Here is a 16,353-nt window from a genome sequence, read left to right as displayed (position 1 = left end):
GTGTAGTGCACGCTGACCAGGTCGCCACGTGTACGGCGTTTCCGCAGACACATTGGTGCGGCTGGCTTCCAGGTTGAATGTGCGTTGTGTCAAGAAGCAGTGCGGCTTGGTTGGGCTGTGTTTCGGAGGATGCATGCCTCTCGACCTTCGCCTCTCCGGAGTCCGTACAGGAGTTGCAGCGATGAGACAAGACTGTAACTACTATCAATTGGATACCATGAAATTGGGGAGGGAAAAAAAGGGTAAATATAAAAATAACTGTTTAGCTAGCTAGCTACATGTCTAAACAAAAGACTACTATGCAAGTAACCATTTCACTACACCTGTATCCTTTGCATGTGACAAATCAACTTTGATTTGATGTAGTATGGGTTTATCAGAGACGGTAATGTGAAGAACATAACTATCAAACTACATTCTAACAGAGTGGGGTCAAAAAGAGGTTTAGGTGGTGGGCGTGACGGGAGGGGTATGGCAGTGGTCGGTGCGGCTGAATTTATATATCATTTTAGAGGCCCCCGTATTGGCGGTGTAGACATTTTAGCATTTTAAGCCAATATTTTTTTAAATTATTAATATTTTATTTTTTCCCCTGCAATTCTACAAATGTATCCATTGAGCTGAGAGATGTTTACAGTGTTAAATCTAATTCTACACATATTGCCATGGACCAGAGAGAAAATGTTTCCGTTTTAAAGCTAATTTACTGCAATTCTACGTATTCTGACATGGAGCTGAGAGAATTTGGCAGTTTTTAAAGCAAATTTCCACCGATTCTATGCAGTTAGCCATAGCTCAAACATGATAACAATATAAACTGCCAAATTCATTGTTTTGGGAATTTTTCAATTCTCCCTGACTGTCTAGCATTTTATTTTGTGATTGTTAGTTCTCAGCGATGATAGTATTTTAAAATGTTTACAATACCGTTCAAAGGTTTGTCACTTAGAAATGTCCTTGTTTTTGAGAAAGAAGCACTTTTTGTCCATTTAAAAAAAACAACTGAAATACAGTTTATTAATTGTCTACACTGGAAATGGCTTTTTAAAAATAATTTATGGAATATCTACATAGGCATACAGAGACCCATTATCAGCAACCATCACTCCTGTGTTCCAATGACACGTTGTTAGCTAATCCAAGTTTAGAATTTTAAAAGGCTAATTGATCATTAGGAAACCCTTTTGCAATTATGTTAGCACAGCTGAAAACTGTCCTGATTTTAAAGAATCAATCAAACTGGCCTTTAGACTAGTTGAGTATCTGGAGCATCAGCATTTGTGGGTTCAATTACAGGCTCAAAATGGCCAGAAACAAAGAACTTTCTTCTGAAACTCGTCAGTCTATTCTTGTTCTGCGAAATGAAGGCTATCCCATGCAATAAATTGCCAAGAAACTGAAGATCTTATACAATGCTGTGTACTACTCCCTTCACAGAACAGTGCAAACTGGTCTAACCAGACTTGAAAGAGGAGTGGGAGGCCCCGGTGCACATCTGAGCAAGAGGACAAGTACATTAGTGTCTAGTTTGAGAAACCGACGCCTCACAAGTCCTCAACTGGCAGCTTCATTAAATGGTACCCGCAAAACACCAGTCTCGACGTCAACAGCGAGGAGGTGACTCCGGGATGCTGGCCTCCTAGGCAGAGTTGCAAAGAAAAAGCCATATCTCAGACTCGACAATAAAAAGAAAAGATTAAGATGGGCAAAAGAACAGACACTGGACAGAGGAGAGGGGGGGGTGTTATGTGGACAGACTAGTCGAAGTTTGAGGTGTTCGGATCACAAAGAAGAACATTCATGAGATGCAGAAAAAATGTAAGATGCTGGAGGAGTGCTTGACACCATCTTTGGAGACAATGTGATGGTCTGGGGGTGATTTGGTGGTGGTAAAGTGGGAGATTTGTACAGGGTTAAAGGGATCTTAAAGGAAGACTATCACCATACCCTGTGGACAGTTCTTCATTGGAGCCAATTTCCTCATACAACAGGACAATGACCCAAAGCACAGCTCCAAACTATGCACCAACTATTTAGGGAAGAAGCAGAGCTTGTATTCTGTCTATTGGAGTGACCAGCACAGTCACCGGATCTCATCCCTATTGAGCTGTTGTGGGAGCAGCTTGATCGTATAGTACGTAAGAAGTGCCAATCCAACTTGTGGGAGGTACTTCAGGAAGCATGGGGCGAAATCTCTTCAGATTACCTCAACAAATTGACAACTAGAATGCCGAAGGTCTGCAAGGCTGTAATTGCTGCAAATGGAGGATTCTTTGATGAACGCAAAGTTTGAAGGACACAATTTATTATTTCAATTAAAAAAATATTATTTGTAACCTTGTCAACGTCTTGACTATTCATTTTGCAACTCATTTCAAGTGACCCAAAATTTGTGTCCATTGTACTTTCTACATACTTTTTTTTTTGTCATCTAAGTTTACGCTGAAAGTGTTTCCATCCCAATTATTATTTAAATTTTTTTACACTTTTTGGACCGAGGCGGCCTGAGAAGGGAAGAAAAAAAAACAAAAGGCCTTGGTTTCCCACCCAAAGATTTCAATAACAGAAAAATCCCTGTGATGGTTAGTCAGATGGTTGAACATGCAGCCAAGGGAATTCCAGTGTTACCTCTAGAATACTGTACACAGTAATCACTACACACATGGATGACCATTTTTCACTCATTTCTTGCAAGATGAATGTGTCTCAAAGTTATCTTTAAAGGGTTCATTCAGGGTTTATTAAAGTGTAGTAGATGCTTCATTAACCTAAAATTTGACACCTCTTTGCTTCTCCCATCTGGTTCACGTTCATTGTAGGCTCCTCAGACTTTTTCAGGGAAACAACCATACAATATACAGCATCTATCCTATGTTTTTCCATCTACTATAAATAATGAGTTTTGGTACAGATAAGTGAATATTGTGTCTGGAATTAATGGGCCGCATAACAAATTGCACTTTTCAGTATTTATTTGAATGTTGGAGCGAGACCCATCTGGGGTTTGTTTATTTGTGCAATGGCGTGTCACCAAGGGTCATGACAGTCTTTCATCCGTCTCACACGTCACTACATTAGTTCTCCTCGACCTCCACCATTAAAGCAGTTCACCCAAGTGATGTCTCCTACCCTGCCAGTGGTAATAGAATAATTCATATATGTCAGGAAAACAGTGATTCTGGTGCAGATTTAGACTAGGTCTTTCAACAGCTTCACATACAACCATGAAGAATGCCCAACGTTAAAAGCCATGCAAGGAACTGCAATTTAAACACTCACACATAATGTATATCTCATACCTGATGACAAGCACACCTTAATGGCAGATGCCCTCCCCAATGTGTTCTCTGGCATCAAGTGATCTATGTCCCTCTCCTTGAATCTCACCTGTGTGCTTGTCCTTGGTACATGGGAGGCTTAGTTCAACTCCCATACTTTGTTTGCCTATGTTTAGCCATATTTTTGGCTGCTCTCATAATTCACTTACACCCTGCCTGGACAGTGTTAGAAACGTCATCTCGCATGTATCCTACCTACATGCATACATTGTTGGATGAACATGATATTTTAGACAGTCTCCTTCATTTGTCTATAAAGACAAAAAGACCTGCCGGGAGAATCTGCCCCCGTTTTTGTGGCATCCAATTGGTAGTTAGTCTTGTCTTATCGCTGCAACTCCTGTACGGACTTGGGAGAGGCGAAGGTCGAGAGCCGTGCGTCCTCCGAAACACAACCAAGCCACACTGCTTCTTGACACCGGGCCCACTTAACCCGTAAGCCAGCCGCACCAATGTGTCGGAGGAAACACCATACACCTGGCGACCGTGTCAGCGTGCTCTGCGCCCGGCCCGCCACAGGAGTCGCTGCGCGATGGGACAAGGTAATCCCTGCCAGCCAAACCCTCCCCTAACCCGGACGATGCTGGGCCAATTGTGCGCCGCCCCATGGGTCTCCCGGTCGCGGCCAGCTGCGACAGAGCCTGAACTCGAACCCAGAATCTCTAGTTGCACTGCGATGTAGTGCTTTAGACCACTGCGCCACTCGGGAGGCCCCTTGCTACAAGTTCTGATACAGTTTTATTCCCTAGACCATGTGTCTGGCAAAATATATGTATTTTCTGTCGAACAACAGCCGAAAACTCTGCCTACTCCTTCCGCCTTGTCTCCATCAGACCCCCTTGTCCCCCTCTCTCTCTCCCCCCAGACATCCCCTCTAAACTCTCTGGGAAAGAAGCCATGGAGTCTGCCGCTCCACTGGCTCCAGTTCCTGCTGGACATCCCCACATGTAGAGAAGCAGCTGGCTACCACACAGTGATTCAGCACACACCCCTTCCAGCGCGTGCTCTCTCTCACACACACACACACACACACACACACACACACACACACACACACACACACACACACACGAGTGCCTCTCCTCTACGTAGCCCTTTTCCCAGTCTGTTTGCACTTACAAATGAATGGTTTCTCCACCACAGATTAGAGCATCACACTGTAATGGGCTAATGTATTGTTTCATAACTTTTTGTAAGCAAGCTCCAAATTTGAGTGGGTTGACGTTTTAGCCTTTCATCCGCAGGTCAATGGTCAGCAGAAAATCGTTTACTGCGTTTTTGCCATTGTTTAGTGACCAGAAACCCTGCTTTACCACAATGTAAGGATCAATTGTTTCTTTGTCTGCAGGGGTGTAAGCAGGAAAGCATGAACAAAACACAAAAATGTTGCAGTTTTCCATATCGGAGCTTAAACAAGCAGCACAGGATGTGCAGCCAAACTATTTCCCTGCTTGGCTGGTGTTTTTGAAATAAACGTCTTTTAATGTGTGGAGTTTGTGGACAAGATGGAGTCCTCAGTTCTCTGAGAACAGCAGTCCCTGTGGATGTCATGTGGTCTCGTCCCTTTTATTCACAGGTGGGCGGGACGGGATTCTGCCTAAACAGTTCTAATCCTTTGTCTGTGTGTTTGTTTGTACTTGTCATTTCAAAGACTAAGTTTAGAGATTGTCTCTTACATCATAAAAACGTCAAACATCAGTTTGTGATATATTCGCAGGAGAATAAATGTGAAGAAACAAAGGACAAGAAGCAATAGGAATATTTATCACAATTGTTGGCCCAAAAATTGACAATTACACTCCAAACCAAAATATAAATGAATGTCCTTCAACAGTATAAAAAAGAAGCCCCTCGTGTCGCTGAATTTAATCGGAACGAAACAATTTCCATCAAAAGGTCTTGGAGTAGATTGAATCACTCTTATCTCCGGTTTGGCGGTTTCCATAGCAACATGCCAGTCCCATGGCCGTCGGAGGAAAATTCACCCCTGTAGCCTGGTCCCAAATCTGCCATCAAAGTTTCAGGGGCAATCTGAGCATAACGATTGAACATGGTAATCTTTTGGTAATCTACCACCTTTTTCCTACCATTTTATATAGATATGTAACCCCCGCCCATTTAGTTGTTTAGTTGTATTTATTGACTTGTAGCACATTGGTTTTGTAAGAATTTGTGTACACTATATATACAAAAGTATGTGGACATCCCTTTAATTTAGTGGATTCGGCTATTTCAGCCACATCCGTTGCTGATAGGTGTGTAAAATTGAGCACACAGCCATGCATTCTCCGTAGACAAACATTGGCAGTAGAATGGTCTTACTGAAGAGGATGCTACCTTTTCAGCAAGTCAGTTCGTCAAATTTCTGCCCTGCTAGATCTGCTGTTTTTGTGAAGTAGAAACGTCTAGGAGCAACAACGGCTCAGCTGCGAAGTGGTAAGCCACATAAGCTCAAAGAATGGGGCCGCTGAAGTGCACAGCACTTTAAAAAATTATTGATTGCAACACTCACTACTGAGTTCCAAACTGCCTCTGGAAGCAATGTCAGCACGAGCTGTTCGTCGGGAGATTCATGAAATGGTTTTCCATAGTCGAGCACCCATGGTCAAAGCGAGGTCCATACAGAAGTGGTTTGTCGATTGGTGTGTAAGAACTTGACTGGCCTGCACAGAGCCCTGACCACAACCCCATCGAACACCTTTGGGAAGAATTGGAATGCCGACTGCGAGCCAGGCCTAATCGCAGTGCCCGATCTTACTAATGGCTGAATGGAAGCAAGTTTCCACAGCAATGTTCCAACATCTTTTGGAAAGTCTTCCCAGAAGTGGAGGCTGTTTTTATAGCAGCAAGGGGGGGACCAACTCCATATTAATGCCCATGATTTTGGAATGAGATGTTCGGCGAGCTGGTGTCCACACACTTTTGGTCATGTTAGTGTATGTTGTACAGTTCTACACTGAAGATATTAAACTGACCTATGTTGCCAAAGACAACAGCACAGTGCATAACTTCCCATGAGCTATTCCCCTAAAAGGTAACGGTCTAACCACTTCAATTAGGCTACACTGACTTACGAAACACTAAAGGGGACTAATGCGATAATGTCCGTTGTCTCCATGCAGAACTGATAAGGTATTAAAGGGCGGTCTGATGAGATTTAAATTAATTCTGTGCTCATTCAAATTTGCCTGTCTCATTGAGATGAGCTGCTGTATTATTTGGGTTTAGTCTCGTCTCACTGGCAAAGCACTTCTTAACAAAACGTTTAACCAAATGGAGCAAGATTTAGCCGATGAGCTTAGATTTAACATGCTTTTGAAATCAGACCCATGCAAAGTTTCCTCAGTGCACTGCACTATTTGAGGACTTTGATATTGAATGTCAGTCAGTCACCACCTTTTGATCTGGAAATGACTACAGGGGGAAAAGAGAACATGATCCTTTCTAGAACTGCTTGTTTGGATTGCATGATGCTGAATGAACTTGGCTGTCGGTGTTTTCGAGGACAACAAATGAACCTGTTCATTTGAGAGAAAAAATTATGCCTCGTTGTCTTTAGGGGGTGTAGTCTAAAATCCTACAGGAATCCTTATCCTTACTGGTGTTAATATTCAGAGGATATAATCATAGTTTTATAGTAAATAGGAAGTTCCTTTTTGTGTTAGTAATTAGCCTACAGTCTGATCACAAATGTCGTTATCCACTTGTAGAATTGGTTTGGACCCAACAGACTGAGCATGTTCTTGTTTTTCTCTGTCCCCTCTTCTCCCCTCTTACTTTCTCTCTCTCTCTCTGTTGTGATGGAGAGCTGACTGCGGGGCAGGGCTGTGTGTATGTGACTCAGTAGAGGCTGCCTCAGGGGTTTTACCCAGTCGGCTCTGGCTGCACAGGACATTGATCATCCACGATGATTCATTGCATTTGTTCTCTCAACTGGCACCGGAGGAGTTCCCTGCACCACTTAGAAATCTTCAGCACATTTTTGCACTGTATATATCCCTGAACATCCCTGGCATATGTCACTGTCAGTCTTCTTTAGAGGGAATTGCCTTGATTTTAGGCAGTCGGTGTTGCCACCATTTATGAAGTGAGTTAATCTGCCAGTATGAGGTTTAAGTCATATCCCAGGCAGTCTGGAGGCCGGCTTATGTCCCCCCTTGGCTGACTGGCGCTTTGAGAGTTACCCGAGGACACGAGACAGACAGGCTCATGCATGTTTGATCAGCCCAGTCCTGCTGCCTCCGTGGCTTGGTGAAGGCCTGCCCAGGCGAGCGTCACTGATCAGCCGGAACGGATCGTCCCGACGGGGTTTGCAGAGGACCCTTTGCCACACGCTGTTCACTGTGGCTGGCCCGAGCTCGGCTCGACAGCAAGCCCTCCTCGCCTAATTAGCACCTGTGAGAAGAAATCGTTAATATGCAGCGGTGAGGTAGCAGAAGGGCACCTCGCTGTCTCTGCTGTTGCCATAGTGACACCATGGAAATTAAGGCAGTCTTAATTTTGTACGTTTTATAAGGAGCCACTGAATCTATTTCATTTGGGAAGGAGGACGTGCCCATAAAATACTTATATAATAATTATTTATTCATCTTTGAGTTTATTATTCAGTTCTGGGCAATGTGGGCATGAAAAATAAAGTTTGAGTAGAATTCGGCCTGCCTTGATAAGGCTGAATAATGTTCGAGGCAAGTGTGTTTGAATAATCTGCCATATTTTAAGGAGAATCTTTTGTGGTCATGCCATAGACTGTTGTTCAGGTAGAAGTGACGAGATACATGGCATGTTGCATTCTTAAACTGCAAGTTAACATGATCCCTTTCAGCCCAGCATGTTGACAGAGTGGAGGACACTGTTGCCAAGCTTTTTATACAATATTACTTTGATTACAGAATATTGGCCTAGAGCTGTCAGTTTTTGTTTTAAAAACATGCCCTGTTTTTCTGCGTCACATGAATAGTCAATACTGTATGCAAACTTCAGGAAGGAAGTCATATGGTCAATTTCTTGGTGTGTCATGTGCCTTTAGGCACATTGACACTATGTATCCTATTTACTGTTTCAGGCCCTGTGTGGATAATGAATGATTGATTTAATGAATGCTTTTTAGACACGCGTCTCATGGTGCTAATGAATATTTAACATGGTTGTTTTACTACAGAGCATAGTCATGCTATTTTCAGACTGGTGTTGAAAGTTCTAGGCGTCATTTAAGTTCAGAGTATTTTAAACTAGATGTAAAGTTTGTCAAGACAGACTTAGGTATGCAATTGATAAAACCACGCTGACGTGGCAAAATGATACTTCTGTCTATTAACCTGAACAGAAAACGTTCACGGTTTTGCTAGGGGTAATAAAATATACTATAGGCCTAAATGAATGTTATTTAGTTATTGTAGGCTAGCTTGGGTAGAACCATTGCATGTAGCCTACAAATTGAATTAAAATGATAAAGCTACAAGTTCAATGACTTAAAATGGCTAATACATTAAGGTTTCGCATACTGTCGTTATTAGATAAGTAAGTTGTCTTAGATTTTTGCTTCTCCCCCCCCCCCCCCCCCCCTCCGTCACAAGTCTCACTCAGGCCCTGGCCTAGTTTTTCTGCTTTGTGCTAACATCGGTGCACATGTTACGCTTCAGAATGCCTGAATATGACTCTTTCGGCACTCAAAACCATTTGATTTTGTGTGAATGTCAGAGTCTACCATAAAATGACACAAGGATATTCTTTGAAGTTACACTTTGTATTGAAAGTCACACCTCAGCTCTGCAGTTTAGGCCCACTCTCTGTAGATATTTAATATGTAGAATTTATAGAGCTACTGTATAGCTGAAGTTTTGAACTAGTTTTACAAGAGTGAGATTAGAAGGTGATGTCAGGGCCAATCTACATTGCTACATACATTTTTGGACTATCAATGAATGATATGTACCCATTTGATTTATGAAGAATATAACTTATAAATACTTCATGAACTTAGTTTAACAAACTAACTGTCATACCCCAACAGAACCCAAAATATAAGCTTGTTAACGCCAATGTTTGTATACAAAGTACATTTAAACAAACACTGTATAGCCTCAAAACATGTCTCAAAACTATAATTTTGATGTCAGCTTTTTTGAACTGCGGATTGCCCCTTTAACATTTCATTTTTTACAATTTGATTCCAGGTGAATGACATCTGTGATGAACTCTAATGAAGCCGCACACGGGAGCTGACGTCCACAGTCAGCAGGAGACACCACTGCAAACCCAGGACAGAAGTGGAGCAGGGTCTTCCTCAAACACTGGAGACTTACCCTCCCTTTGACCCAAATAAAATCTCACAGCAGTCACCAGCAATGTCCAGACGCAGGAAATCCTCCACCCCCTGCATGATCCGGGTAAGTGACATGATGGAGCAGGATGACTCTGAAGAAATGGAAGTGTCTACTGACATTGTGACAAAAAATGGGTCTTCAGAATCTATAGAAGCAAAAGTTGTGGCAGAAGCTGATCCTACGCCCCGGCGAAGGCAGCATGGAGGTTATGAGTGCAAATACTGTACCTTCTCCACCCAGAACCTGAATGACTTTAAAGAGCACGTGGACTCCAGTCACCCTAATGTTATACTCAACCCCCTGTACCTGTGTGCCGTGTGCAACTTCAGCACCAAAAAGTTTGACTCTTTAACAGACCACAATGAGACCCAACACCCTGGAGAGACCAACTTCAAGTTCAAGAGGATAAAAGTGAATAACCAGACCCTCTTGGAGCAGACAATCGAAGGCAAGACCAATTCAGTTGTCTGCGATACTGCAGACGGACAAGGTGGTAACGGCTTTGTCACTTTTTCACCGAGAAAACCAACTACGGTGAAGAACGGCAAGCCAAAAATGAACATACATTCCCTCTACCAAGGGAATGACTTGGAGAACCCGTTGGAAAACCTTATCCCAAAAGATCAAATCACAGCTGTGAACATAAATGGCACGATGATCATTCCTGACCCAACGATCATTCAAGGGCTCTCATATGTAATGCCATTGCTCCAACGACCACCCAACTTCAGTTCTGTACCAACAATTGCTGTTCCTCTGAACTCCACCCAATATAATACTTCATTGGACAATAATACAACCCTAATGACATCGTTTAACAAATTCCCTTACCCAACCCATGCTGAGCTGTCCTGGCTCACTTCTGCGTCCAAGCACCCAGAAGAGCAAATAAAGGTGTGGTTCACTACCCAACGGCTAAAGCAAGGCATCACCTGGTCACCAGAGGAAGTTGAGGAAGCCAGGAAGAAAATGTTCAATGGCTCCATCCCACCCATGCATCAGACCTTCACCGTTCTGCCTTCCCCAATCTCTCAGCCTGCCAAAGCCACCCAGCCCCTTATTCAGACTAGCTTTGGGCAGTCTAGTCTAGTACTGACAAGTATTGCTAATGGATCAACCATGACCTGTGCTCCTGTTGCAGTGACTGTAGCCAGTTATGTGCAACCTCTCAAGCGACCCCTGACAACTCCTTCATTCGCCCCAGATTTAAAGCGTCCTATGGCGGCCCCTGCAGAACACCCAAAAGAGAAGATACTAATGGCCCCACCTCCAGTTCCCCGAAAAGAGAAACTTCACATGGCCCCACCCCCAGTCCCACCTGAACTGAAGAGATCTGTAATACTTCCTATTATTGCCTCTGAGATGAAGAGGTCCTCGGCAGCACCTCTCATGGCATCTAAAGGAAAACTGTCCATAGCACCTCCACATGTGAACCCCAAAAACAGGCTGCCAATGGCACCTTCTCTAGTCTTCCCCGAGATGAAGAGACCTATTGTGTCCCCTATTGTCGCCCCTCAATTCAAGAGTTGCATGCTGCCTCCTCCTTCATTAGTCCCTAAATACAAGCTTCCAATCACCCACTCTCTATTGGCTTTAGACTTAAAGTTACCAATCTCACCCCCTCTCATTGCCCCTCAAGTGAGGAGGCCAACCATAATCAAGTCAGCACGGACTTCCCTCAAGGGCCCGTTCCAGCTCCCTAGCTTTTCCCCAGACAGCAAGAAAACAAAAGTGCAAATAACAGAGCTGAAAGCCGGATATATCAGAGGACGTCTCTCAGAAGACAAAGTGCTCACCCCTCTTGGGGAAGCCAATGGTGTCTCTCGAGGGGATGCAAAGTGGGTTCATGACCAAGGGCTTCATGCAGACAATCCCATTCTACAGTTGGACAATGAGCTAGCATCGAAGCCAGAGCAGCAAAAATCAGTCCCCACACAATTTCCACTCTTGGAGAGAATGAAAGGAAAGACCTCTGAGCAGCTGAAGATTCTAGAAGAGAACTTCCAGAGAAACAGCTCTCCAACATACAATGACGTTGACAATCTGGTAAATGCATCCCGACTGTCACGGGAGGAAATTGACAGCTGGTTTTTAGAGCGCCGGGCGCTGCGTGACAACCTTGAACAAGCCCTTCTGAACTCCATGGGCTCAAAGAGACTGTACATTGATAAGCGGCAGCAACAACATGGACCGCTGAATGGTGTGTGTAAACAAGGTGGCCATCCAAGAAGCTCACCCCTTGCCATCATTGCCCCAACCACCACTTGTTCAGTGCCTCTAGACAGCAAATCCTTGGGGCTTCTCAAGGATGTTTTTGCACAAACTCAGTGGCCTTCCCCTGAACAATACAATCAGCTTGAGGACCAGACAGGCCTGGCTCGCACAGAAATTGTCCGCTGGTTCAAGGACAGCAGGTCAGCCCTGAAGAGTGGGACCTTGGAGTGGATGGAGCTTTTCCATAAACTGAACAGCAGTGGGAAAAATGGCGAGGGGGCGCTACTGAGCACAGAGAATGCTTTCAGCATAATCAAACGCTACCAGGAAGTAAAAGCACCCAAGGTGGAGGATATTGGGAGGCTAGCAGAGCATGCCAGTCTTGGCAGCCAAGAGATTAAAGAATGGTTTGCTGGAAAATTTAAACAAAACACATCTGATGACAGCCAAAATGGAGGCTTTCGAGAGGAGTTCGGGAGCTGGATGGATGAAACCAAGGGGATGGATGCACTCATGAGTGCTAAGGAACTGGTCTCGGACAAAGACAGGGTGATGGAGGATGCTTCTGGAAGGGTGACTGGATAAAGGGTAAGAAAGTGTATCAAACTTGATTAAATAACATTCCCAAAACAACATAGAAATCAGTCTCTTACTAATAGATGTCTGGGAGTAGTCACAGGTTTTGTAGAATAGCGCATGTTTTTTACCATAGTAGCTGCATTTCACAACATGTCCTAGTTACCAATGGGACCAAGGCATTGAAAGCCCTGACTGCTGGCAGTAGAATAGCTTTTTAATCCCTTTGGGGAATTATCAGGGCTCTCGTGAAAGTGTTATTCCAACTGTGTAAAATTTAATGACTGGACAATTTGTCTTCCTTGCAGGTGAGAAAAGTTGCCACTGTCAGTTGCACACAGGAGCTGAGAAGAAAAGGAAAGAGTTTAAATATTGTATTTTCTGAACAAATTATTTCTTGCTTGTTCCATCCCAGTTTGTGCCCAACATTTCCTCAAGGTTGAGCTAACTTCGTAGAACGTTTTGAAAGAAACATGGTGGTAATGTTGTGTGTGATTTAGGATGTAGAAGACACAGAGCACTGAATGTGTGCCTGAAGCACTGACCAGGTGGTGATCGTAGAGTGCCAAAGCTGGATTTGCTGCATTATTACACTTTTAAAAAAAGGTTATTGTAAATATATTTTTTTCTGTATTGCTACAGATTTGTACAATTTTGGGAATTTTGTTACATTTTATAATGGGAGCAACTCGCCCCTTTTTTTCGCTCCAGTTGGTCTTACAGTGGTCTGTCTTACAGTGGTCTGTCCTACATTTTGTAATGAAACACAATGAACCACTACAACTGTTGGCAATACTTCAGTCAGTTTTCTAATGCTGAACTTCCGTTGCAGTTCCATCTTGTCATGTGGACTTACTTCACATCAAATCAAACTATTTACTGTTCTGAAGTGCTATTTTTGGCCTCAAAGCCAACCTGCACTCTTGTAAGGAACATGCTTGTTTGACCATGTGATGTTGTGGACCTACGTTAGAGAAAAAGAACGGTCAGTGGCAAAACCAGAAAGAAATAATCACATTGAAACAAATCCAGAATCATGCTGCCTGCATCATATTCTAATATCTTTCTTTATTTGATTTATTTGTTTCCGCAGATGAACATACACATGTGTAATAGCCTTTATACATACATGTTGGCTTAATAGAATTAGTGCTAGTTCCATTCAGACAGTAGAAACAAACCAATACAAGCTCTTTATGTACTGCTTCCGCCGTAGTGTCATGGTCAAGACATACTGTATCAATAAATACTGTATTTATGCCAAGGTCCTGCTTATTCTTTTCAAAAACCAGTTGATGTCTGCTGTAATCTAATAAAAACAGAAGCCTTTTTTTAAAGGTAGCAGACGGTGTTTACTCTTTGTCATATGTATGCAGCATGTCATGAGGTTTCTTGGATGCAGTGTATAGTAAAGAAATCTTTCTGAGATCAGCTACATTTGGATCTTGTGTTAAATCCTGTGAGTGCTTTCGGGTGGACAACCAATCAAATTAACCTTGGCTCACTAACCTTTCACTATTAGTCCTGTGTGAAAACCATTATGTAACCATCTTATTTGTGCGGTTATAATTGAGAGGGCTGTTAATAGTGGCCATCTTTCCATGTAGCCCACAACAAAGCTTGTGAGAGCCAACAGTCTAGTTCGTATGCAATTATCATTACATAATGTATCTATTGCTTTTGTTTTGGATGTTTTCATTATGAAATGTTTTTTTTGGGGGGGGGGGGTTTAATGTGGTCATTTTCAAACAAAATAATTTAAACTTGAACAAGCTCCACCTTGTAATGTTACCTAAACATACTGTATGAATGAAGTAATTCATGCATATTGGAAGTGTGCTCTCCTTTTGGATCGAACAAGCTTGTATGGGGTGTATCAATGAGTATTTGTTTTTAAGCCTTTAGCTATAACACATTTTACCACTTCAGACCATATGGGACTTTACTGTTATTGCAGGAAACTTGTATTGTTTCAGTGCTAATGCACTAATCTGCAGACTGTTTATTTGATTTCCAAAACACAGCTTCCTGCTCTAAATGAACAACTTCGCCAATCTCATGACACGAGAGGGGACTATTTAGCCTGTACTCCACAATGATGATACATATAACTCCGCTCAGCTTTCAATTTTGTGCCACTATTGGACGGGAATATGATTTCTGGCCTTTGCCATCTACTTCTGGGGGGACATTTTTTTTTACATCCAAAATATTAGTGGTTCACTTCCTGGAAATCTTCCACTTCCTGATGGCCAGGGCCATTTTTTAACAAAAATCATTTTGGGATGTCTGTATACCATCTACCAACCTAATTTTAAAGTATGTTAGAGGCTTAGAGAGGAGAGTAACAGCTGTAATGGGGCACAGAGTGCACTGGCCTGGCATTCTCTCCTCTACTCTTGGCAGATTTAATGTGTCTCGGGAGGTTTAGCTGGAGATGTGAATGGTACAGTACAGGGCTAATCCCTCTCGGCTGACTGGCCATAGGCCCACCAACAGAACCCAATACTCCAGTGTGATTCGTTTAGACAAACAGCAAGCCTCCTGTTTATAGTATTCTCATACGTGACAGCGCAAGTTGTCCCAGTGAGTACACAAAGTTAGCAAAACCTTAGTTTTGAAGTGTGCTTTACTTGTTATTTTGCCTCGATATCAAGAAGAAGAAAGGGGAGCCTGCAAAACCATCTGCAATACCTACATGCCTATATTTTGGCTGGTCAAACACAGGAATAATGGGCCAGGTGGAACAGAAATCAGATACCCCTCCAGGCTGCTCACTGTTGGGCCTCCGAGCCAAGGTCGGCCAACACTGCGAAGTGCTTAACAGGAGGAAGTGATAATGAGCTCACAGGAACTTTGGTGTCAACAAAAAGGCGCTGCCGCCCATGTCTACTCAAACATTAGGAAGGTGAGCAGGTGGTCCCTCATCGGCACCCAAACAAAACTGGAAGAATTGATACTTAAACCCCTATCGTAATGTTTTGGTCCAACGTCGGAGAGTGAAAGATAAGAGTATGAATTTGTTGAGGAATAGAGTTAATAGACTAATAACCAAGTACATCTGTCATCAACACAGCTGAAGGACCTACGAGTGGCACATAATCATTGATCTGGATATGGAACAGATCTCTTGGTCCATTTTTCAGATGTCACAGACTAATTTGTGTGACTTGCTGAAAATATTAATCTAAATATTTGTATTGACCTGAGACACGAGGGAAAAAGTATGCATGTATTTGTCGGGTCTCTATCCACGTTTATACCTGCTTCTAACATGCACCCTTTGTCATGATCTTGCCCTCATGTTGATTGTGCCTACATTTTTAGACCAGTGTAGACAGACGCATGAACTTATTTTGATCAGATCTTACAAGTGTAAACTGCCAAGATGAGGACACATGTAAGCTGCAGGTATAAGGGGGGCTTCTGAAGTCAGGAAACAATCTACAATGTCAAAGAAAACCTCAGGGACTAGTGACTTTGATCAAAATGAGAGAAAAATATATATAGTTGACCATAAACAGATGCACCACAGGAGAAAACTGCACCAGAGAATGTCAAAGGCGCTTTGAGGACACTGCATTCTCTTTGAGGACCAAATGGCTGACTTTACTATCGGTGGCTGTGCAGGAAATGCATCGACATCGAAACTAAGAGGGGGGTGCAACATTGTTCAAACGTCTGGGAACAGTTTATTAAAACTGCCATTGAAGGATTGGTTAGAGCGAGCGTGATTAAAATGTCTGTACATAAACCTGCACACTGTGTGGTGTGACTTGGTGCGATTGGCAAGGTACCTCGCTGACACAACTCAAATGTCAGGCAGACTAACATGAACTGGTAACAATGCAGGGTGGACTACCGGAAGCCAGGAGGGTTAGGGTATGGCACTTCTCTAACCC

General features: G+C 43.1%; 1 protein-coding gene across 3 annotated transcripts in view; it reads left to right on the top strand.

Annotated features, from left to right (window-relative positions):
• Positions 1 to 13,886, top strand: part of LOC109903579 (zinc fingers and homeoboxes protein 2) — a 29,161-nt gene extending 15,275 nt beyond the window's left edge. For all 3 annotated transcript variants that reach the window (XM_020500372.2, XM_020500371.2, XM_031788604.1), the window contains 2 exons: positions 9,512 to 12,463; positions 12,760 to 13,886. In XM_020500372.2, coding sequence (XP_020355961.1) covers positions 9,683 to 12,460 — 2,778 coding nt within the window. In that variant the 5' untranslated portion in view covers positions 9,512 to 9,682 and the 3' untranslated portion in view covers positions 12,461 to 12,463; positions 12,760 to 13,886. The remainder of the gene's footprint in view (positions 1 to 9,511; positions 12,464 to 12,759) is intronic.
• Positions 13,887 to 16,353: the final 2,467 nt, after the last annotated feature.

Source organism: Oncorhynchus kisutch, linkage group LG14 (assembly GCF_002021735.2).
Source record: "Oncorhynchus kisutch isolate 150728-3 linkage group LG14, Okis_V2, whole genome shotgun sequence".
Taxonomy (NCBI): Eukaryota; Metazoa; Chordata; class Actinopteri; order Salmoniformes; family Salmonidae; genus Oncorhynchus; species Oncorhynchus kisutch.
This window is presented reverse-complemented; position numbering and strand designations above follow the sequence as displayed.